The following is a 25643-nucleotide window of genomic DNA, read 5'->3' on the forward strand; positions in this document are numbered from 1 at the left end:
AAATGAGGCCTCCAGACCTGTATACAGTACTCTGGGTGTGGCCTGACCATTGCCTTATACAATGGAATAATCAAGTTTTAATTACAAGTGTTCAGTGTGGGCACCTTTATTTGCTCTATTGACCTGCTACCCATAATCCAATTCCTCCCCGTTCAGCATAATATATCTCTGCAGTTGATTTATTCACAAAGTTCCATAATGGTCTCTGGAACGGACCATGTACCTAATTTTTTTCCGAATTCCCAGAGAGTAAAATCTAAGAGAGCAAAGGAGTCAGGTCAAAGGATTGTAGGAGCTACAAAATCTATAAAACTTATTAGCCCTTCTCTTCTAGTCCACTTCCCAGGAAATACTGTTTTCAGGTTAACAAATTTATTTGTGGTAATGTGGCTGAGCTCTGCGATTAGAAATCAATGTTTTCCCTTATCCCAACTGCAGGATGACAATGCCATCATTGTTATCCTGCAGTTGGGATAAGGAAATTCTTAATACGTACATAATGAACATCAAAAAAATAAAATAAACACCTGATTGAAATCGAGAAGAAAAACTTAACTTTTCATGAATTTCTGTAAATGAAATGGAAATGACATCATTTCCATTTCATAACAAAGAATAATGAAGTCGGGAGAGGAGATCGGATAAAGGATCATGGGAGGTGATCTTGGATGTGCTCAGAGCTGACATAAACCAGCTGGTTGTGGGAAAACCCTTCATGATTTGGGGCATACTACTTTGTGTGGCTTTTTGCTAACCATTGTCACCCAGGGCAGAAACCTTTTGTTAACCAGAGAAATGGATATCTTGAGGGCACTGTAGTTCCATCTATTGTAATGGCAGCCTTACCAGTTGAAGCGCATGTAATGTAGGCATTACAGTACCCATCTGTATTACTGAAGCGGTTGTATATTTCCATCAAGAGGCGAATCATAAATGTTTTCTGCAGTCAGCTGGACCAGTGAAGAATATTTGAATCTGTTCACGATTGGGAGATAAGACTCCAAATTACATGTATGAGTAGAATCTTTTGCTTGTCACTGGCCATTCTCATTAAGTTGCAGAAGTCCTCATTGGTCATCAAGTTTTCATGTTTCTTTGCAATTGCGCTGAGTCGGTTGAGCGTGGCGAGCTTTAGATCCTCATTCATCTCGCTGTTTGGATGATTGTAAAAGTTTTGAAAGAGGTCTTCTCGCAGTCACATTACAAGGCTATGCAGGTCGTTACCACATGCTTTGTCAAGGTCACCGTTGTCGTTGTCTTGACACATCGTCTTACATATTTCAATCATTTTACAAATGTCCAAGTCCGATTCATACAATTTATGCTGTTCTAGTATGAGCTATTCATTGTTGTCGTAGAGCTTGACATACTTCATCTCTGACAGCATCTCTGTTTCCTCATAGCAAAATGGAATGTGCAGCATTACAGTCTTGTGCTTATACTCATTGAGATCCTGAGCAAAATCATAGTTTCAATGGCGTATTATGCATGGATACTGTTGTTTCTTGCAGATCTCGTTAGTGTTGCATGTTTAATTTGTGACAAAGCATGATAGAGTAACATGATCCAGTATGATTGTAACAATACAAATACTTATATTGTTGCATGGCAACAATATAGGTATATGGCAACGATCAAATGGGTAATTAGGCTATTGACATAACCTCTTACAAATGTTGATTTGGTAAAGCAGCAGGTGTATGTATCCTATTATCACTAACATTGATTTGGTAGAGTAAGTAGCAGATGTGAGCATAAATTTCATCGTTCATGATTTTGGTTCTAGCTGTTTGAAATTTAGTAGGTGTCATCAAAGATGGTTATCCATAAAACATCTTTTGTGCATACAGGGTACACGCGCAATTTTTTTTTTTTTTTTTTTTTTTTGTAAAGGAGGGTTTGTAGTCTGTGTGTATGTGTAGAGAAAACGTTTTTGGTGAAAGAAACAAGTTAAATAAGAGTTGCTTTATGACTGCTCTTAGCTGTTGTATTATTTCTCACTACATAAGCCCCAGTATTACACAGATCTGTTCCGTTGGGTTGATTAGTATGTCTGTTGGGTTGACAATGCACTGATTTGTTCAAAATGTTAAAAATGCAGAAATTTCAAGACCATTCATTCACCTTGTTTTCCTTGGCTAATGTGCAAATAAATGTTAAATCAGATTTGAATCAATTAATTAATGCTAATCAAATGCAGAATAAACTACAACATACTTAAGAAAAATAGGACAGAACATGGAAATCAAAGCAGAGGGTGCAATGAAAATGAAGTGGCCTATGATATGTCCATAACAAAAGTAACTTTAGACAAATGTGGTTATCTATTCAACACTATTATGAAAAAGAAATACTGTTTACCATGAAACAAGTTTATGCTATAATTAGGGTTATTCTAAGCAAAGTACTAATAGCATTTTTTGTATTGTTATATAAAGAAAAATTTTATAAATTTGGAAAATGGAAAAGAAGCCCACACTTTATTCACCATTTATGAATTATTTATCCATTATTTATGAATGTTTACTCACTCTTTTGATTAACTGTTTCTAGAACATTTTAGATTTCTTTTGTGAATCTGCATTTTTATTGGACTCCTGTTGCTGACAGCTACCTTTGAAATATGAGGAGAGTCACTAAAAATGCTTTCAGTGGATCTGTCATTGAGCATGGTTCAGTACGATCCATTATTGATACGATCCAATACGTACAATCAGTACGATCCAATATTTGGTGACATATAAAGATACTTGAAAGATAAACGACAGCATTAACATAATCCTTGCACATTATGCAGAGAGAAGATACTGTTGTTGAAGGTACTGTTGTCATTAAGATACCAGTGAAGTTTGTCTGTTTAGCATCAACATTTCCTACCCAGTATCCTATATACTGAAGCTGTAGACGCCACTGGTGATTTCAAAAGTGTCAAAATAAACAAAGAAATGTTGCTACTACATACAGTTCTATGTTTGAAAATAGACAGTTTGAAAATGGTATAAATGTCATAAGATACCAGTGAAGTTTGTGTTTGTTTCTGTAATATTATCATCTCCACCCCAATATCCTATATTCTGAAGCAGTAGCATGCTGCTTCAGATTTTAGCTAGTAGATTTTAACTAGTAATTTTAGCTAGGAGAGCCAAAATAAACTTTTTTTTTTTTTTTGTTAAAATATTGCTTTTCCACAATGTTTAAATCAGCTATAGTCTTGTCTAGTCATTTAATTTCAAATTCACTGTTGCATGACTTCAACAAAGATTTTTTTTTTAATAAATTATTTTCTATTCATTGTGAATAAACACTACTAAAAGCACATGAGACTAGAAACTGGAGCCAATCTTGCTTTTTCAGAATCTAATCATCCTCCAGCAGTTAGGAGAAGGCTTTCACTGTGTTTCTGTATGTGTGGATCACTGTTTATATGTAAACAATGAGAACCAGCTTCAGAGCGGTACATTTCTTTGTTCTGATGATTTGCATATACAGCCGTGTTATATAACATCTCATTTATAACAGCAGTTGTAAATATAGAATAAATATAATATAAATCAGTATTAAGCAAATTAAATCAATAATATGCAAAATGAATCAGTATAAAAAAAAAAGGAAACCCCCCTTTTTTTTTTCATTAGTGTGGCAGTGGTATGGCTTGGAAACACTTTACAGCCAGTCCCCCACTGTTCTAAAGAAAAATTACATTAATTTTCTGTCTATCAAAATGGCATCATGATGTAAACATTTAGAATCGGGATGTTGCTTTTAAACTAGGAATTATATTCCATTACAACACAAAGATGGGCAACATCGATAAAATATGGAGATGTGACTAGCAAATGGCCATTTATACAGGTTTAGTGTTGGTTTTTTTTTTTTTTTTATTTGTCACTTTGGAATTTTTTGCTTCTGAATCTCATTTTATATATTTTCTTTTTATTTCTAAGTGCTTGATTTTCTTGTGACAAAACACAATATTATATCAATGAGTTAATAATTGCATTAAATTAAATTTTTCTAAAATTTATAACTTTTAACGTATATTTTTATTTATTTATCCTCCAGCTTAAGTCACAAAATGGTGCAAAAGATCGCAATTATTTTAAGCTTACGGATAGACATAAATCACACTAAGAAGAAACTTATTAGGAAAATTCTTCTATTTCTTTTGTGCCCAAGAATCACTGAAAATAGTAAGTTAATTGCCATAGTTTCAGAATCTTGCTAAAGTATATTACTAGTTCATAAGGTTTTTTCTTTTAATCAGTATTTTTCATCATGGCTTAACTATCAAAATAGTAAAAAAGATCTCTCTCTCTCTTTCACACACACACACACACACACACACACACACACACACACACACACACACACACACACACACACACACAGAGTAAAACTGTGCACAAAAGATTATTGTACATGCACACACAAAATAAAATTGAACACTAAATTTCGCAAGGGAAAAATTGAGATGATTTGCATGTAAAATTATGTATTCTCTCTCTCTTTTTTTTTTTTTTTTTCACTGTTTTAACACCTATATAACTAATAAATAAAACTTTTGTATTATAGATATAAATTAATTTAAACTTTTTTTTTCTTGTATTTTAAGTATATGTTTTTCATAGTGCTGAACACAAATATGATCATGTTCAGCACTGCTTTCAGACGAAAGACCAATGGTCTTGGTTAAACCAAAGTGACAGTCCATTGTGCCCTTATTATCATTGCCTCTACAAACTTTCTACATTTAATTTTTTTTCATTCTTCCCACATCACCTGTCCAAATGGCGCCTCCATAGCCAAGTGGGCAGGAGCAGCAGTGCGTAGCACACGCTTCTTGATTAGACCTGGGTTCGAGCCCGTGTCCACCAAATATGGAGGATGCGGAAAGGTCAGGGCATGACCACCACATATCCCCCCCCAGAGCAATATGGCCTTAGCTGCTAATGCTCCTAAAAACCAAATAATAAATAAATAAATAAATAATAACCTTTCCAAACCTTCTAATAATTTGTCTGGATCCTCCTTAAATTTATTCTAACTACCCACTTCCTCAATTTGAATTTATATACCTTTGTGTATAATCAGAACAAAAGGAGAGATGCCATCACCATTGAGCTTACTTAATCCATTAAGAGCTTTAAAAACCTCAATCAGATCTCCTCACAGGTGTCCAGTCTCCAGATGCTGCAGTTTGCAGAACTGAAGCCTTTCTTGGTTTGAGCATCCTGTGTTCCCCTCACCCAAGGCTGCCACTTCTCTAACCTTAAAAATGAGGGCATTTGGGCAGAAAAATCCGGACTTTTGAGGATGCCTTTCCCTAGTTTACCAAACTATAGCTGACATTCTCTTAGTCTTTTCAAAAATGCCTAAGCCTTTAATAACAGTTTATTATGATAATGGGGTTTATTATGGGGTAATAACACAGTCACTGGCAAAGTAATAACATGTTTAATATTTTATTGAATAGCTCAAATCCCTTAAATTAACATAATTCATGCGTACCATTCTTGTGCAGATTGCTTAATTTGTAAAAAATGATACACAAAAAATTGAATTATGGTATGAATGAAAAAAAAATGTTTTTTTTTTTTTTTTTTCTCAGCTTAATTTATTTGCTGTTCTCTACATTTCTTTTATATTTTTCCACTGGTGCAATTTTTCTCTGTAAATCTATGTTTTTGTTATATATATATATATATATATATATATATATATATATATATATATATATATATATATTTATTATAATATTTATATTTATTATAACATTTTCTATTTGCTTTTTCATACTTGGATATATATATATATGAATGAATAGAAATCTTTACACAGCATGTAACTGAAATTGAATTTTGTAAGTATTAGTCTCTTAATTGAATCCACAGTAAATGAATTTCTATCCTTAGACCACTGCATCTCCATCATTGAAAACTTTCAATAAATGCATTATGTGGTGGTATGGAAAAGAAAAATTGAGCAATTATTAACAGCTCTGTGAAAAACTCTTCATTCTTACAGTGGCTAAAATAATAGCCCACCTTACATTACAAGGAACAGAAATATCAGTATCCTTAATTTCTGCTACAATTTTTTTTTTAAATTACAAAACTGATCAAAGCAGTTCACATCATCCACACACACTCCTTTTGTATGAAGGTACCTAATTGTTGAAACCATACTATCCCATTCAAGTGGCTCTCTTAAAGACATCCGCCTGAATGAAGAAACTTCTTCCAGTGATTTCAACCACATGTCCAAGTATTCAGTTCATGATGAATATAAGTTCTGGATATTTCTTCTGAAAATTCCATGTTTCTCTTTATATCTTTCTTCTTGTAATTCTTCTTGCCTCTTCTCCACTGACATTTACTTCTTTCTGACAGAATATCCTTACGGAAGCAAGAGCTTCAATAACTTCTATCAAAGAATTGTCATTCCTTTCAATGCTCATTATTTATGAATTGAAGAGTGACAATACAGTTTGGCAATGAACAAGATAAGTTTCACTAAACTCATTTTCAAAGAAAAGTTTTAAAATCTTGGGGGATTTCTTGAGACAAAAAGAAAGACTTTAGGGCTGAATAAATACTTATAATCTTTTCAAGTACAAGTAATAGAGAAAGCCAGTGTGTTCTGCTGTGATACAGAAGTTTTTTATAAGTAACCTCTGTAAATTCACATAATTTTTTTAGGTTTTCAACATACAGTGTAGACACTGAAATAATTAAAAAACGCATCTGCTCCATGCTGGATTCAGTTATGCAGAATGTGGGCAGGGCAGCCCACTCCTATTAGCGATTAACCAAATAATCTTTGTAAATTTGAAAATACATTATTCCCATTGTATCTCCACACTCCTCAAAACACGGTGTTACAATTATCTCCACCAAATGCAATATTTTTCTTATCCAGGCCACTTTTACACTAGGTCTCATAAACATAGCCAGAAACAGTAGCTGCAGTCTCATCTGGCTTACTATTTAATTCTATTAGCTTACTCTTTGAGCCACCATTTATCAAGTCAAATGATGCGCAAGAATAGGAAAAATTTTCAGAAATCCATGATTAATGGTGTCAGTGGAAACTATAAAAAACTGTACATTCTGCAGGGACTTAACAACTTCTTCAACTGAATGGACTGCTAAGACAGAATTAATTATGGCTTCAGTCTTTGTTTTTGCGCAAGATAACCTCCTAGCAATATCTGAATCAGAACATATCGACTTTAATAATTCTGTTGTACAAGACATTGATTTATAGCTGTGGTGATGTGCCACTGTATGAAAGGCAAGGGTACCTTCAGCAACAGAAACTCTTGCATCAAGCCTTTTAGGGGTGTTTACTAAAAATTCTGTTACCTTGCTGCAACATATTAGCATTAGTAGAGGCATTTGATGCAAGAAAGCAAGCTTATGCAGCATCAGCCAAAAAAATAAATAAAAAATAACCACTTCCACTTCACCCCTCTGTTCGTTCGAAATACCTGTCCAGCTGAGCCTTAAATTTATTTAGGCTATCAACTTCCACAACAAGGAATGGAAGTCTGTTCCACCAACCAACTTCCCGCTGGCTAAAGGAAAATTTCCGCACATCTATCCTACATCTGTCTTTCCTCAATTTGAATTTATGCCTTCTCAGGTGATTATTCTGAGCAAGAGGAAGAATCCCATCAGCATTGAGCATGCTCAAACCATTCAAGGCTTTATACACCTCTATCAGATCACCTCACCAGTGCCTAGTCTCCAGACACTGTAATTTGCAAAATTTAAGCCTTTCTTCGTAAGAGCACCCCTTTGTTCCATTCACTAATCTTGTTGCCCTTCTCCGTACTCGTTCCAGCAGCTCTATATTCTTCTTGAAATGAGGCCTAAAGGCCTGTATGCAGTACTCTAGGTGTGGCCTGACCATTGCTTTATACAAGAGAATAATCACCTCCTTATTCCTGCTAGAAAAATTCCTATATATCATTGACAATACAACATGAGCTACTCTTGCAGCCCGTCTGCACGGCTCAGAGAACGTCATATCTGCCTGCACAACTACCCCCAGGTCCCTTTCATTCTCTGCCACTGTCAGTGTAGTACGACAGAGTTGATACGTTGCTCTGGGGTTGCTGTTTCCCATATGTAGTACTTTACATTTGTCAATGTTAAACTTTATTTGCCACCTCTCAGTCCATCTGCTCAACCTTTCCACATCCTGTTGCAGCAGCATAGTGTCAGTAGTGTCCTTGACAACCCTGCCAACCTTTGTATCATCTGCAAACTTGGACATTAAGCTTGATATACCATCATTAATAGCATTTATAAATACAGAAAACAATAATGGACCCAATACTGAACCCTGAGGGACTCCACTAATAACATTAGTCCACGATGAGCAGTGTCCATTGATTACCACTCTCTGTCTTCTCCCCCTCAACCACCCCTTTATCCATAGCAGCAATTTGCCTCCAATGCCACACTGCTCCAATTTGTGCAGCAGTCTTCCATGTGCAACAGTATCAAAAGCCTTTTTAAGATCCAAGTATATAATATCAAAGTTATTCCCTGCATCCAGTTCTTTTGTAACTGCATCATAGTATCAAATCAAATTGGTCAGGCAAGACTTTCCCTTAACAAAACCATGCTGTGTTTGAGCTATAACCGAAATCTTGTCTAGATGATCCTGCAGTGCTTCTTTAACCAGTGCCTCCATTAATTTTCCGGGAACAGAAGTTAAACTCACAGGCCTATAATTACTTGTGTCAGCCTTTGATCCTCCTTTGTGAATTGGGGTCACATTTGCACATGTCCAGTCCATGGGTACCTCCCCTGAGTCCAAGTAAGCTCTCAGAATTATGGCTAAGGGTTTGCTTACTTCCTTTGCTGCCTCCTTTAATATAACTGGATAGATCCCATCCACCCCAGGTGCCTTTCTTGTGTTTATCTTCAACAATTTCTCCTCCACTTTACTCTCAGTTATTACAAGATTCTCTAGCTTACTGCCAGAGTTGAATACACCTCTGGCATTCCCCTCGCTGAATAACTCCTCATGTGTGAATGTCGATGCACAATATTCATTTAGTTTGTTAGCTACCTGAGCAGACACTCAGCAGTCTGAGTTGAACTAATGATTTTGAGCATGCTCAATGCTCATTAGTTCATCTGACATCCATTTAGGCCTAAACCTTGAACAATATTTCTTAGTTGGTATGTAAAGCCTAGTAGCTTCCAAGATAAGTTCTTTGAATGCTTCCCATTTTGAATTTGCTGTTGGTAACATCATCAGTAGGTCCCACTGTATAGAATTTAAATACTGTCTCAGTCCATTGTAGTCGCCTTTACAAAAGCAATAACCCTTCCCTTTACCCCTAATGGTAGTTACCTCTTTGAATAAATCCCACTTCAGCACACTGTGATCACTGCCACCTAGTGGTTCATTTATCTGCAGATTCTTAATGCATGAAGAATCACTACTGATAATCAAATCAAGTGTATTACTCCCTCTAGTTGCCTCCCAAACATGCTGATGCAGAAATTTTTTGAATCTAATGTTCTTCTTAAGTTTCTCTGAATTCATGTGGATGTTCAAATCACCTGAACTCTTGTTAGCAACAGAAATGTAGCTTTCTGGACCGCAAACAATGCATTCCGCCTCCTCATCTACTCTTCCCCTTCGAAAACCTGGTCATTCGTAAACTTGCACTTCCTTTTTGACATAATGGGTATTCCTGATTTTATGTAACTTAAGGAATTATTTTAGTTTAAATAGTAGAAATAAAAAATTATTTGAAGAAGTGACTGATTACTTCATCAACTGATAATTAAGAAATATCACATACAAAAACTATGCTTACTCATAAATAAATACAACGAATTGAAGCTGGATGAATCAAATTGTTTATACGAACTGCTGAGAGAAAAATAGAAAATGTGAGATCTCTTAATTAAAAAAATGTGGAATCGTAATTTTAATTTAGAATAAATTCACTTAATTAGAATGAATTTCAGATAAAATAAATAACGAGAGGAAATTTATTTTGAATTGTCTAATCACCAAGAATGTAAATTAGAATATAAAAAAAAAAAAATAGAGTGAGAAAGTAAAACTGCACGAACAAAATGTCATTAACTCTGAATGCATCATAAACTCCTCAATTTGCATTGTTTACAGCCGGAAGTGGAGTTCTTGGGATTACTTATGCAAAGCTGATTGGTGTATGCCTTACAAATTTTACCAATGATAAGGATCAAGAGAATTTCAAATTTAACAGCTAAAATTCCGGATATTTTCCAAATTTTAGAAATTCCTCCCAGACAGTCCATAATACGTAAAAAAAAAAAAAAAAAAAAAAAAAAAAGAGGATGGATGGCAACCCTACTCTCACCAATCTCGTTTCCCTTATCTGCACTCATTCCTACAGATTTATGACCTTCCTAAAATTAGGCTTCCAGACCTGTATACAGTACTCAAGAAGTGGCCCAAACATTGCCTTACACAATGGGATAATCACCTCCTTATCCCTGCTGGTAAAATTATAACAGTATTCATCATGTAGTGCAAGGAAGCCACAGGCTTTTTCTGCACTGGCAAAAAAAAAGTGTAGATAAGAAAATACAAATTATATGCATCCCTCCTCACATAGGTAACCATCCAGTTGACCTTTGAATTTATTCAAACTTTCAGCCTGAACTACCTGTGAGGACAATTTGTTTCAGCAATCAACGACTCTCTGGCTAAAAGAGAACTTCCTACAATCTAATCTAAACCTAAATCTCCAAAATTTGAATTTATGGCCTCATTGTCCTGGAATTCTTTATAACAGTGAAATTCCACCTTTATTCATGTTACTAACCCCATTCAGAGCCGTATAAACCCCAATGAGTTCACCACTGTGGTGCCTGGTTGCCAAGTGTTGTAGCCCACATAATCAGAGTCTTTCCTTGTGCAGTTGTCCTTTTGTCAACCTCACCATGTGCGTTGCCCATCTTTGGACTCTTTCAAGAAACTCAATGTCTTTTATCAGATGTCTCTATTCTTGAGCATAGTATTCCAATGTTGTCGGTAGAATTTCCTTATACAGTGACATAACAATAATGTTTGATAAATCATTGATAGGATGCCGTGGGCTTTCTTGGCTGCCTGTTTTCATTGCTCAGAAAAATTCATATCTGTTCTAGTACTGTAATTCCCAGATCCCTTTCTTTTCTGCTGTTTTTAATTCATTCCCACCAAGTATATAATTTATTTGGATTGCTATTCCTCAACTTGCATTTTACTGCATTAAAACATAGTTGCCACATCTCTGACCATTTTTGAAGTCTGCTCAAGTCATTCTGAAGGAGCACTGCTTGGCACTGATCATCAACGACTCTACCAATCTTTACACTGTTTGCAAATTTGACATCACACCTTCTATCCCTTTGGCAATGCCATTTTTAAAATGAGAAACAAAGGGGGTCCATGAACCAATCCTCAAGGACCCCCACTCCCAACATTATACCAATCTGAATAATATTCATTAATCACAACCCTCTGCCTTCTACCCTGCAGACACTCAGCAGTCTATCGTAGAATCTTTCCAGTAATACCAGCCTGTTCCAGCTTGTACAGTAACCTCTCATGAGGGACTGAGTCAAATGCCTTGCTAAAATTCAAATAAACTATGTCGAAATTGTTTTCTACGTCCATCTCATTAATAACTGTGTCAAAATTGCCTACTAAGTTAGTTAAACACGATTTTCCCTTAACAAAACCATGTTGTATGTCATTCAGAATGTTATATCTATCTAAATGTTCCTGGATTGCACTCTTAATTATTGCTTCTAAGATTTTCCCCACCACTGAATTCAGACTAACTGGTCTATAGTTACCAACTTCACTTTTAGAATTGCCTTTATGTATTGGAATCTTCAAGTTCAAAGATGCCCTCATAATTAACTTCAGTGGTTCAATACACTCCCTGGCATTCACCCTCAAAATTACCAGGTATATGCATCAACTCTGGGAGCCTTACTTGCCTTTATGCTAAAAAGTTTTTCTAATAAACAGTCATCTGTAATTACAACATTCACTAATTTCATATGGCTCAGCCTCACTCATACAGCGTCTTCTCAGCATGAAGGGTCTTTCATCAGTAAAGACAGATGCAATATACCTGTTCAATTCATATGCAACATAAGCTGGGTTATCTAAGACTTTCCCATACCCAGTGCTCAGGGGTCCATTCTGATTGTTTTTTTTTTTTTCTTCCTTGTATTCACATATGATAATTAGGTTAGGATAATTATCCTAACCAGGAGTTCAAATTCAGCCATTTTATTTACAGTGCTCTTGACATTACTCTAGTTAAACACAGTTAAGACTAAGTAATCTTCTACAGTTTACTACTCTGACACAACTCTTGAAGTTATTTAGGATTGTTTCCCTAGCCTTATCTTCCCCTTCATTTGAAACATTGCCACTCTCAGAACAACTTACCAACATTGGCTGTTGTGGCAACAAACAAGAATTCATGAGGTTAGTGCAAGCATTACTTTGACCCATATCATCAGATATACCTACGTGTCATTGACAGAACCCCCATGATTTATCCTGGAAACCTGTCTGCACTGCTAAAATTTCATATCTGACCACACAGATCTTTTTCATTTGATATGAAAAAGACCTCAGTATTTTTTCATTTTCCACTACCCTAAATGTGCTACCACACAATTGGTACATCAATCTGGGATTGTTGCTACCCTTATGTAGTACCTTGCATTTTAAACTTAAATTGCCATTTTTTCAGCCCATCTGCCTAGTTTTTCTAGATCTTGTTTCAGTAATACACCTTTATTACTGTTATTAACCACCATGCCTTTGTATCATCTGCAAACTTCCATGTGCATATCACACTTTAGTGTGATATGCACATGGAAGACTGCTGTACAAATTGAAGCAGTGTGGCATTGGAGGCAAATTGCTGCTATGGATAAAGGGATGGTTGAGTGGGAGAAGACAGAGTGGTAATCAATAGACACTGCTCATCGTAGACTAATGTTATTAGTGGAGTCCCTCAGGGTTCAATGTTGGGTCCATTGTTGTTTTCTGTATTTATAAATGATATTGATGATGGTATATCAGGTTTAATGTCCAAGTTTGCGGATGATACGAAGTATTGTTGGCAGTATTGTTAATGACACTAATGACAGTGTGCTGCTGCAACAGGATCTAGAAAAGTTGAGCAGATGGGCCGAGAAGTGGCAAATGAAGTTTAACATTGACAAATGTAAAGTACTACATTTGGGAAGCAGTAACCCCAGAGTAATGTATGAACTCTGTGGTACTACACTGACAGTGGTAGAGAATGAAAAGGACCTGGGAGTAATTGTGCAGGCAGATATGAAGTTTTCTGAGCAGTGAAGATGGTCTGCAAGAGTAGCTCATGGTGTCTTGTCAATGATATACATGAATTTTTCTAGAAGGGATAAGGAGGTGATTATCCCCTTGTATAAGGCAATGGTCAGGCCATACCTTGAGTACTGTATACAGGTCTGGAGGCCTCATTTTAAGAAGGATGTAGAGCTGTTGGAAAGAGTACAGAGAAGGGCACAAGATTAATGAATGGAACAAAGGGTTGCTCTTACGAAGAAAGGCTTAAGTTTTGTAGATTACAGTGTTTGGAAACTAGACACCTGCGAGGTGATCTGATTGAGATGTATAAAGTCTTGAATGGTTTGAGCATGCACAATGCTAATGGGATTCTTCCTCTTGCTCAGAATAATCACCTGAGAGGGCATAAATTCAAATTGAGGAAAGACAGTTGTAGGATAGATGTGCGGAAGTTTGCCTTTAGCCAGCGGATAGTCGGTTAGTGGAACAGACTTCCATCCTGTGTTGTGGAAGTTGATAGCCTAAATAAATTTAAGGCTGAGCTGGACAGGTATTTGGAACGAACGGAGGGGGTGAAATCAGAGGTTGTTTTTTTTTTTTTTTTTTTTTTTTTTTTTTTTTTTGGCTGATGCTGCATAAGCTTGCTTTCTTTCTTGCATTATGCCTATGCTAATGCCTTCATCATTGAAAACAAAAAAAAATGGGTTCAGTGCTGGGAATTTGTTCAAAAAGAACAGTGCCCATTGATAATCACTCTATGTCTTTTCCCACTCAACCATTCCTTTATCCATAGTGATAAATTGCCCCTAATGCTGCACTGCTCCAATTTGTACAATAATCTTTTATGCGGAACAGTATCAAAAGCTATTCTGAAATCTAAGAATTATGATGTCAATATTATTTTTTTATATCATCATCATCAGTTGATTCCACTGAATACATTTTAAAAACTGTCTGAGACCACTGTATTCACCTTTATAAGAGCAAACTAGATATTATATATATAAATAAATCTCACATCAGTACTTTGCGATCACTGCCACCTAGTAATTTCTTTTTCTTCAGATTCTTAATGCATGAAGAGTCACTGTTGATAATTAGATCAACCATATTGCTTTCTCTCATTGCCTATATGACATGTTGGTGTAGAAAACGGTCGTCCAATAAATCTACAAAAGTCTTGCTACTGTGTGAGTGACCAACCACAAGTTCCAGTCATTATCTGGAAAGTTAAAATACTCCATTATAAGACATTCTGATTATTGGCCCACTCTGTATTTGTCTGTATAGTTGATCATTATATTCATTGCTGTCATTTGGTCTCTAACACAATCCTAGTCTTGTTTTTGTTTTCCCAGTGCTTATGTCCCACCAAACTCAACTTCCCATTGCACTGGCCACTTCGATTGACTGTGTGCACTACCTTACAATTCTATGTGCTTTTTAACTTGGAGGAAATTCTCCCCCTCCTGTCATGTTTATCTTTTCTATACACATTCTGTATATATTCTGCATCCGTTATGTCTAAAATGTGCACATTTCTGATATCCCTTCCAATGTCCATGTTTGATGTCTTGTTAATCATATTTGATGTCAAATTCATCAAACTTGTTTACTAAACTCCTTTCAATAGTGTACATGCGGGCGCCTCTGTAGCCAGGTGGGAAAGAGCAGCAGTGCGTAGCACACGCTTCTTGATTAGACCGGAGTTCGAGCCCGTCACCACCAAATACGGAGGATGCGGAAAGGTCAGGGAATGACCACCGCATATCCCGGAGCAATATGGCCTTAGTTGCTAATGCTCCTAAAAACCAAATAACAAACAAAACAACAGTGTACATGCAAGTATACACACTCTTGTTTTTACTTTTAGTAATCCTGACACAGGACCATGTGTTTGCTTGCTCCATGAGGACCTCCTGCTTACCTTCTAATCCTTGACACCTTGCTAACCAGGCTGCTGCTGCTGCATGTTCCAGTAGAAGCAATGCAAGAATCACTTATAGTAACCTCTGGTGTGGCTATTAATGCTGTTAGTCTGTGTATCCTGCCATGCTAGCAGTTTCCTATTCACCTAACACCACCTGAATAGCATCAGCTTCTAATGATTTAAGGCAAACAACTGTTGCCATTCTCCAGGAAAGTGAAATTTTGAGATGCAATTATAATTTATTTCCTGTTTTCACATAACTACAACTTTTCATATAAAATAATGAAGTTTTTAAGAATATGATGTATCGAATGAACTATCCTCATATTAAAAAGTCTTACTTTACCAGGGGGAAAAAGTACTGTTTAATGGTGCAAGGATTGTCCTCCTTTGGAATAATGTTCAGAATTGTTCTTCTGTTGTTAAGAGCTTGTGATGTCAGAATTTGATATTACATGATATTTTGCTATCTTCATTATTGTTTAGACTAATCAGGGCAAGCAGTAGGAGGATTTAGAATGAAGTGCTGAGTCTTAACTGTGGCTGACAGTAGTTTCATTGTAAACTAGCAATGGAGCTTGGAAAGTCATCTGTTTTTAAAGAAGATTAGGATCTGAAAGTGCAAAATGTATTATCTGTAACATTTTTCTATCTGTGTGTCCCTCTCTCTCTCCCACCTCCTCTTCCCTTTTCTTGCATCTTCCCTGTTGAAAAATTCTTGTCAGCCTAAAATTTTCCCTTTGTTTCTCATATGAAATATCCAGATTCTGTGCTTCAGATATTTTGTTGATAAAGAAACTACCGGGTAAGTGCAAAAATAATTTTAACATCATGTAGTAGGAATTTATTAAATCTTTTGATACTGTTTCACATGAAACAATATCAAAACACATGAAAGACTGTTGTACAAATTGGAGCAGTGTGGCATAAGGGGTTATGGATAAAGTGATAGTTATGTTTCAGAACACTATTAATGTAATGCGGAAGGTTATTAATGGACACTACCTTTTTTAGACTAATGTTATATTAGCAGAATCCCTCAGTGTTCAATGCTGGGCCACTTATTATTTTCATCATTTATTAAAAATACTGTTAAAGCTTATCAAGTTTAATGTCTAAGTTTATTGATAATACAAAGGTTGACAGAGTGGTTAATTGGAGGATCTTATTGTCCTGCAGAAGTGTGTTCAGTTTATCTTTGTACATATCTTATGTGGTTTACAGAAAAGTGGCCCCCCCCCACATTCCGCTCCCGCATTTCGCCTCGCACATTTTTCCCCCAGTAGATAATGAGTAGACCCCTAAATTTAACTCTAAAGTCCAGCAACAGGACCAAAAGAAATAATCGGTCCATATTTATTAAACAGTTTAGACCTTCAAAAATCTCATTTTATACCAATCCACATAATGGTTTCCTTGCTGCCAGAGGTATGGCGTTTAAAGACAGAAGTCTCGAGTGCTCATTGTTGAGACCGCGCGGTCTGAACACTACGGTTCTGACAGTGGGGAAGACGTCCCACCTGTTTTGCAAAATTGATATCGCCATCCTCAATAATTATTAGCGAGTTGGACTAGGAGAGTTGGAAAAGAAGCTTCCTATATTTAAAGTAAAGGTAATCCCTGTTGATTTATAATATAATAGAATATAGGAATTATCAAGCGCTTAATAGCTCTCAATTATCAAATCTATTAAACAGTTTTTAATGTATGATTCTGAGGACGAACTGCTCCCGGGTTGCATGCTTATTTTTTCCACTAGTAACAATCTTCAGTTATTGGTGCGTAGCCAGGAGTGGTTTTCTGATGGAACAAGAAGTATGCTGCAATTTCTGCTAGAATCAAAAGAATAGTCCAAGATTTTCAAAATCGTAATGTGATTGATTACCTTAGAGGCATTGCATACAACTTCAAGTTTTAAACAATAATAATGTGCATTTATTCTATGATTGATTACCTTTGATTTGATTACCTTTACCTTTGATTGATTCATTCATTCTATTAAAACAAAATAAATTAGAATTAATAAAAAATTAGGTGTATTATTTACATTTCTATAGCCTATTCATTATCTACTGGGGGCGAAATGTGTCGGGGGCGAAATGTGCCAAGGGTGAAATGCGGGGGGACAACTTTTCCGGATCCCTCTTATGTAGGTGGTTGCATCTTTTTATGGCAATATAATATATGCACCATCCATTCAAAGCATTCTGACCACCCTATCCATGTTTTATAAATCATCCTTTGCTCCCCACCTGATGGCACACAGGTGCAGAGAGAACCACTAACTGTGATACTGCAGGTTTGTGGTACACAGTCCGTATGATGTATTTGATTGACATAGGCAATGGACGTGATCTGATGGACTTTGAAAAAGGAATGATTATCAGCTACTGGCTGAAGAGTGGCAATATTCTGAAAACTGCAAACCTTGCAAGCTCTTCATGGAGTGCTATAGTTAAGATGTTCCAAGAGTGTATGGATAGTAAAGTGTAAAGTGAGTTTAGTGTCAAGCGGCACCAGAGGTTTCCTCCATCTCCGTGTTGCTTACATTGTGGGTGTGCCAATTCGCTGGAAATGCCAGAGATTTAAAAGTGTATGGACATTGTGCTAGTGTAGTGTTGTGTACTGTTGTTCATCTGGTTGTTTAGCTGTGCTGAGGCCCAACGTTGCCCCACTTTTGCCCCATGGAGGCAGACCAGGAAACCCAGTAGGTTTAGTTGTACTCTGGCAGGTCCTGTCACTTAGTTTCCTGAGATTTCAGTGGCTAGGGCCTAAAAAAAAAAGAAAAAAAAGGGAGATCGCTGGAATTTGGTTAGGCCAAGAGGTAAGCAGTTTGAATTTCAGCATTTAAATTTTTGATGTATGGGGCATCCGCTGATGGTTTAGACAGAGTAGGGGGAAGAAGACTGGAGGGGAAAGACAGAAATATGGGGGCAACAGAGAAGGCACCCACCAAGAAAGTCAGTGGGGCAGGCAGATACTCCACCAGAAGGGAAAAGGGGATGTGAGGAGAGGAGACAAAAAAAAACCATCCCCTCCCCCCACCCCACCGGGGAGAGGGAATGAAAGTTGCCTGGTCGACGATCCCATAAAACCTTGTTGCCAACACTGCACCTGGCGAGATATTTAGAAAGCTTATGAAAATAATATATTACTGCCATTTAAATCTTTTTTTTTGTCTGTGAAGCAATTGTTAAAAATTATAATATATTGAATATGATTATATTTGTATTAAAATTTAATGATATTAAACATAACCTTTTTTTTTCTTTTAAATAATTATCAAGGTTCACTTTCTATAAACCCATTTACAAAAAGAAAGGGATTTAAGGATTCTTCAAATGTAGTAAGTACCAACCATTTAATATAAAACATATCATAATGATTGTAATAATTGTAGTAGTGATTTCCTGTACATTGTAGATTCAGTACATTGTAAAAATATTTAATGTGTTCTGTAAACCTTGTAAAAAAAATGCAATAGGTTTGTTTCTGAAAGTTTCAAATGTTTGTAATGCATGTGCTGAGTAGTTCTTAATGTATAAGTTAGCATATCTATGGTGCTAGAATCTTTAGAAAAATCGAGAGAGAGAGAGAGAGAGTGACAATGACTAATGAGTAGAATATAATGCAACAGGAGGTTATGCAGGCTTAAAAGGTAGCTTAAGTTTAAATCTCTGCACCTTTTTTTGCTAGCTGTAAACAATTGAAAATAATTGAATTTTATTTCTCACAGACATTAAATATTGTGTGCATGCGTGCGTGCACGTGTGTGTCAGTTAAGCCTCTTGGTTCTTTGCCAAATAAAGCATTCTCATAAATTTTCAGTTGTTCAAAGTTCGTTATCATTAGAACTCTTTATGAAGAAATTTACTGATTCTCTGTGTGAGTAATACTTATCTGGAACTGTAAGCCATATTGTACAATTCCAGAAAACCAAGTCTTGTATGGTGTGGTCAACAATTTAGATTATAGTTTTGTCAAGGAAGGATGGAGGAAAACTTATTTCAGCAAAGTTTCAGATATAGAGTATTTTCTTTGAATAGCTTATTCTAACTGAAAGAGGAAACTATATCCAGGGAAGCATCAGGAAAATGCAATCACTATCTATTCAACATGTGTTTGAAACAGTGACTAATTCAGAATTCAAGCAGAGGCAGGTCAGTGAATTTATTCTTCAGCAGATGATCATATTGCAGCATGAGTACTTGCATTTATATTAGCATTAGTAGACACATATGATGCAAGAAAGCAAGCTTATGCAGCATCAGTACCTGTTCAGCTCAGCCTTAAATTTATTTAAGCTATCAACTTCCACAACAAAGGATGGAAGTCTGTTCCACCAACCAACCACCCGCTGTCTAAAGGCAAACTTCCGCACATCTATTCTACATCTCTTTCCTCAATTTGAATTTATGCCCTCTCAAATGATTATTCTGAGCAAGAGGAAGAATTCCATCAGCATTGAGCATGCTCAAACCATTCAAGGCTTTATATACCTCAATCAGATCATCTCTCAGGTGCCTAGTCTCTCTGGCGCCTCCGTAGCCAGGTGGGAAGGAGCAGCAGTGCGTAGCACATGTTTCTTGATTAGACCGGGGTTCGAGCCCGTCACCACCAAATACGGAGGATGCGGAAAGGTCAGGAAATGACCACCGCATATCCCGGAGCAATATGGCCTTAGTTGCTAATGCTCCTAAAAAAAAAAACCAAAAAACCAAGCCTAGTCTCTAGACACCGTAATTTGCAAAATTTAAGCCTTTCTTTGTAAGAGCAATCCTTTGTTCTATCTTGTTGCTAATTTTGTTGCCCTTTTCTTTACTCGATCCAACAGCACTACATCCTTCTTAAAATGAGGCCTCAGACCTGTATAGAGTACTCAAGGTGTGGCCTGACCATTGCCTTATATAAGGGGATAATCACCTCCTTATTCCTTCTAGAAAAAATTCCTGTATATCATTGACAAGACACTTTGAGCTACTCTTGCAGATATCTGCCTGCACAATTACCCCCAGGTCCTTTTTGTTCTCTACCACTGTCAGTGTAGTACCACAGAGTTGATACGTCACACTGGGGTTGCTGCTTCCCATATGTAGTACTTTACATTTGTCAAAGTTAAACTTCATTTGCCACCTCTCAGCCCATCTGCTCAACTTTTCTAGATTTTGTTGCAGCAGTGTACTGTCATTAGTGTCCTTAACAACCCTGCCATCCTTCATATCGTCTGCAAACTTGGACATTAAGCTTGATATACCATCATCAGTATCATTTATAAATACAGAAAACAACAATGGACCCCATACAGAACCCTGAGGGATTCCACTAATAACATTAGTCCACGATGAGCAGTGTCCATTGATTACCACTCTCTGTCTACTCCCATTCAACCATCCCTTTTATCCCTAGCAGCAATTTGCCTCCAATGCCACACTGCTCCAATTTGTGCAGCAGTCTTCCATGTGCAACAGTATCAAAAGCCTTCCTAAGATCCAAATATATGATATCAAAGTTATTCCCCGCATCCAGTTCCTTTGTGACCACATAGTAGTATCCAATCAAATTGGTCAGGCAAGACTTTCCCTTAACAAAACCATTCTGTGTCCGAGCTATAACTGAAGTCTTGTCTAGATGATCCTGCAGTGCTTCTTTAAACAGTGCCTCCATTAATTTTCCTGGAACAGAAGTTAAACTAACAGGTCTATAATTACTTGTTGATCCCTTTGATCCTCCTTTGTGAATTGGGGTCACATTTGCACATCTCTAGTCCATGGGACCTCCCCTGAGTCCAAAGAAGCTCTCATAATTATGGCTATGGGTTTGCTTGCTTACTTCCTTTGCTGCCTCCTTTAATACAACTGGATAGATCCCGTCCACCCCGGGTGCCTTTTTTATGTTTATCTTCAACAATTTCTCCTCCACTTTCCTCTCAGTTATTACAAAATAATCCGGCTCACTGCCAGAGTTTAACTCACCTCTGGAATCCCCTACCTGAATAACTCCTCATGGGTGAATGTAGATGCAAAATACTCATTTAGTTTGTTAGCCACCTGAGCAGGATCATTAACAGTTGAACCATCAATATCCAGTGGACCAATCTGATTCATCCCTTTCCTTTTAGAGTTTACATAGGTATAGAACTCTTCGTTGTTTTTCTTTGCATCCTTTGCCAAGGATTTCTCATAATCTGCCTTTGCCTGCCTAATCTCCTTTTTGACTTGGTTACAGACCAGCTTATATCTATCATAGGCTTCCATGTCACCCCCATTAATTTATATGTATCCCATGCATTTTTCTTCTCTGCCACATGTCTCATTAGTTCATCTGACATCCATTTAGGCCTAAACCTTGAACAATATTTCTTAGTTGGTATGTAAATCCTAGTAGCTTCCAAGATAAATCGTTTGAATGCTTCCCATTTTGAATTTGCTGTTTGTAACATCATCAGTTCATCCTACCGTATAGAATTTAAATACTGTCTCAGACTACCGTAGTCACCTTTACGAAAGCAAAAACCGTTTCCTTTTCCCCTGATGGTAGTTACCTCTTTGAGTAAATCCCAATTAAGCACACTGTGATCACTGCCACCTGATGGTTCCTTTATCTGCAGATTCTTAATGCAAGAATAATCACTGCTGATAATCAGATCAAGAGTATTACTCCATCTAGTTGCCTCCCAAACATGCTGCTGTAGAAAACAATCATCCAATAAATTCACAAAAGCCTTGCTAGTGTGTGAGTGACCAACCCACAAATTCCGGTCAATATCTGGGAAATTAAAATCCCCCATTATAAGACTTTCTGATTTACTGGCCCACTCTATTTCCCTGTACAGTTTCTTATTATACTAATCAGAGTCTTGAGACCTATAACACACTCCTACTCTCAATTTTGATCTCCCAATGCTTATGTCACACCAAACTGACTCGACACTGCACAGTCCAGCAATGTCGACTGGCTTCACTTTCTTGGATTTTATGTGTTTCTTAACTAATAATATAACACCTCCTCCCGTCCTATCTTGTCTATCCTTCCTGTACATATTGTACTCCTCAAATTCCAGTTCTGCATTCCTTATATCTGTGTGACACCATGTCTCATTTGCTTTGCTTACATCCACATCGAGCATAAAGTTGAATATCTGAATTTTTTCAAGTTCAGAAAAACATAAAATCATTTTTATTTAACATGAATATCATGGATAATTCTGGGAAATTTCTTGATATTGAAATTTTCCTTTGAGTGCTCCTGCATTTCTCCCACATGCAGAAAATGCCTTTCCTTAGCTGGTGCTCCTAAAGCAGTAATTTCATATTTAAAACCTCTACAGCTGAAGGAAAGTGCATGATAAAGCAATTGTAGCCTTTAAAGAACTTGCTTAATTCATTCAGATGACCTGTTATGTCAGCTAGAAATGGCAAATTAACCAACCACACTAGATCAAACAAATCAATCTAAAGACTTTCCTTCTGTGCTAAAAATGTTTTTCATTTTGTTCTGCCAGTTGAAAAACTTGTGTGAATAACATAGATTTTTATCGAGTTGAAACCTCAATTTTATTTACTAACAAAAAAAGTAGAATTTTAAACAGTATGTGATCAGTCTCAGTTCTGATTTTTAAATCAATTTTTTTATGTTATTTTTTTCATGCTTGGAGGCATACCACCTGCAGGAGCTACACATGCCACGGGTTGGCCAATCCTGATTGAAAGTGATGCTTTGGATGGTTCTCTGCTTCTGGCCCACACATGAGCAAATATAGTTCAAAGCACGAGAATCATGAAATTCATAGCTATCCATTTCCTAATTTTTGCAAGCAAGAGGGTTTTTTCCTTTTTTTTAATTACACAGTGCAGAGTGTTAAGAGTTTCTTTTTAAGAAGTGAAGCCATTGCTAAAAAATATTGCATGTCTAGAGCTTTGCTGCTATTTCTGAACAGGACACACCAGTGTACATAACACAAGATACTGCATTCTTGGACTGGAAGTGTTTCTTCAAGAATCAGCTGAGACATAAAAGATGCACTGTCATGTCTGTACATTCCCAAATTGCCCATATGTGATTTATGGACATTTGGTAAAAAATACAGAAACAGGTTTCATACGAAGAGGCAAGAAACTAAGCTAAATCAACTATGCCAAAATGCATGAGTTCTAGCTAAAAATGCTTTAAATTGCCTAGCTGTAGAAACTCAAGTAGATGTCGATTCCTTCATGCACATTAGGGCTTGCAAACTGGTTTTATAAAACCGGTTAAATCGGTTTTCATATTGAGTTATTAAAACTGAAACCGAGCTTCTAAAACCGGATTTGAATATTTTCTTAGTTAGCCCTCGAATATAGTTTTTTGTTATGCACATTTTCTTTTGTTTGTTCGTTTGTCTGGATCGTTCAACTGCTATATGTTTTAAACATGTTTTTTATTTAATTTAATTTTATTTTATGTTTTGGTACGAATCTCATGGGCAAGTGGCCCAAATCTAGGAGGGGTACCTTTTTATCTTCCCACCTGTATCATGGCACGATGCAGGTGTACTCATTTACGACTGAGTGAGTCGGAGCGATAGTGTAAAAAGAAATGCTCAACATTTCTCCGTTCCATCTATCTTGCTCGCCAAGCAAGCTATGGAATGCGCCTTATTGATGGTTACCCACTAGAAACAGATTCGCTGAATATTGCATCAAATTTCAATCGTAGAAAGTTTTTTGCTTCTTTATTCCTATTAAATTTGCGATCAAATGTTCTCCAAAAAGCAGCTTCACCATAATTTAGCTTTTATGTAATTTTGAAAATACAATAGATTTAATTGGGAAAAAAAATTGCAAGTAAATAAATAAAAAATTTCTTTCGTGAAAATTTTGAAACTTGCCTCGTTTAGACTCTTCATTCAGTGCTTGCAGGAGTGATGCATAGTATTGTGCCTTTGTTATCTTCAATATTTTTATTTAAAATTGTCGGTGATATAAATTCCTACTAATTAATGTCTATTACTCTTAATATGTTTAAGATGAAATCAAATGTATGGAATTATTTTGCTCGAAAAGCAAATATGAAGCACAATGTTCGAAATATCAGAAGATAATGAAGTCGTCTGGAGGATCTACATCATCTTTGATGTTGCATTTAAAGAAAATGCATCAGATTGACATTAAACAAGATAACGTGTACCTTCCGTAAAAATGGTAAGAACATTAGAAAACTTTATTGTTAAAAAATCTATGGAAGAAGAGATTTCAAAATTAGCTGCTTTAGATGGATTTTCTTTTAATTCAATTGCCAAGAGTGAGTTTATACAATCAAGCCTTCACCTTCAGAGAAATAAATACGATAAATTACCACCAGCCTCAGTGAATGGAATTAAAAATATGGTTCTGAATTATTATAAAACTAAGAAAGAAGAACTCATTCAGCATTTCAAAAATTCATTGGTTTTGGGTGCACGGTATTCATTGACTCTAAATGAATATACGGCTATACAAAATAAAAGGTATGTGAATATAAATGTGCATTCAAAAGACAGTCATTGGTCGTTTGGTCTTATTGAGATTAATGGTTCACTTGATAGCAAAAGAATTGAGCAAATTGTGAATGGACACTTGAAGGAATTTGGTTTGAACTTGGATGAGGATATTGTTCCCTGCACTATCGATGAAGAGCAGCAATGATGATTAAGTTTGGCAAGCAAATTACGCCTAATCATCAACAATGCATAGCCCATTGTATACATCTGTCAGTTATAGATGTACTTTATGAAAAAGCAATCAATTATGGTGCCACAGTCTCTGAGTCTCCCAAAGACAATGAAGAAAATGAAAATAATGAAGAAAGTAGTAATGATGAAGAAGTTGAAGAAAGACAGCAAGGCATGCTTTATCAAACCGACTTTACTGATGAGCTCATTTATTTCTTCAATCCAATGGCCAATATTGCACAAACTATTAACAAAGTCAGAAAAATTTGCAAGCTTTTTCGAAAATCGCCTACCAAAAATGACATTTTACAAAATTTTGTTAAATCAAAATTTAATGGGAAAGAATATAAACTTATATTAGATTGCAAGAATAGATGGGATAGCACATTCTATATGATTGAGAGATTTTTGAAATTGAAAATTTGCATTCCAAATGCTTTTTGTGTTGCTTGAATTGCAATGTGAAACTTTGCGACCAGTTGAAATGATTCTGAAGGCTATAACCTCAGAAGATAACTTACTTAAAGCAGAGTCTTCAATAGAATTTCTGCTTGCTAAGCTTGATACAGCAGAAAACCCATTTTCTTTAAAGTTTCACCAAAGCCTTTTGCAGCGTTACAATGCAAGACGAAATTGCCAAACTGTGGCAAGTTAGCATGTTTT

General features: G+C 36.3%; 1 protein-coding gene across 1 annotated transcript in view; it reads left to right on the forward strand.

Annotated features, from left to right (window-relative positions):
• Positions 1 to 25643, forward strand: part of LOC150081033 (uncharacterized) — a 278288-nt gene that overhangs the window by 173818 nt on the left and 78827 nt on the right. The window contains exons 14-15 of the mRNA XM_090380894.1: positions 4063 to 4190; positions 18580 to 18638. Coding sequence (XP_090237020.1) covers positions 4063 to 4190; positions 18580 to 18638 — 187 coding nt within the window. The remainder of the gene's footprint in view (positions 1 to 4062; positions 4191 to 18579; positions 18639 to 25643) is intronic.

The sequence above is a fragment of the Mastigoproctus giganteus genome, chromosome 9, assembly GCF_048544385.1.
Source record: "Mastigoproctus giganteus isolate SK-2022 chromosome 9, ASM4854438v1, whole genome shotgun sequence".
NCBI classification, from domain to species: Eukaryota; Metazoa; Arthropoda; class Arachnida; order Uropygi; family Thelyphonidae; genus Mastigoproctus; species Mastigoproctus giganteus.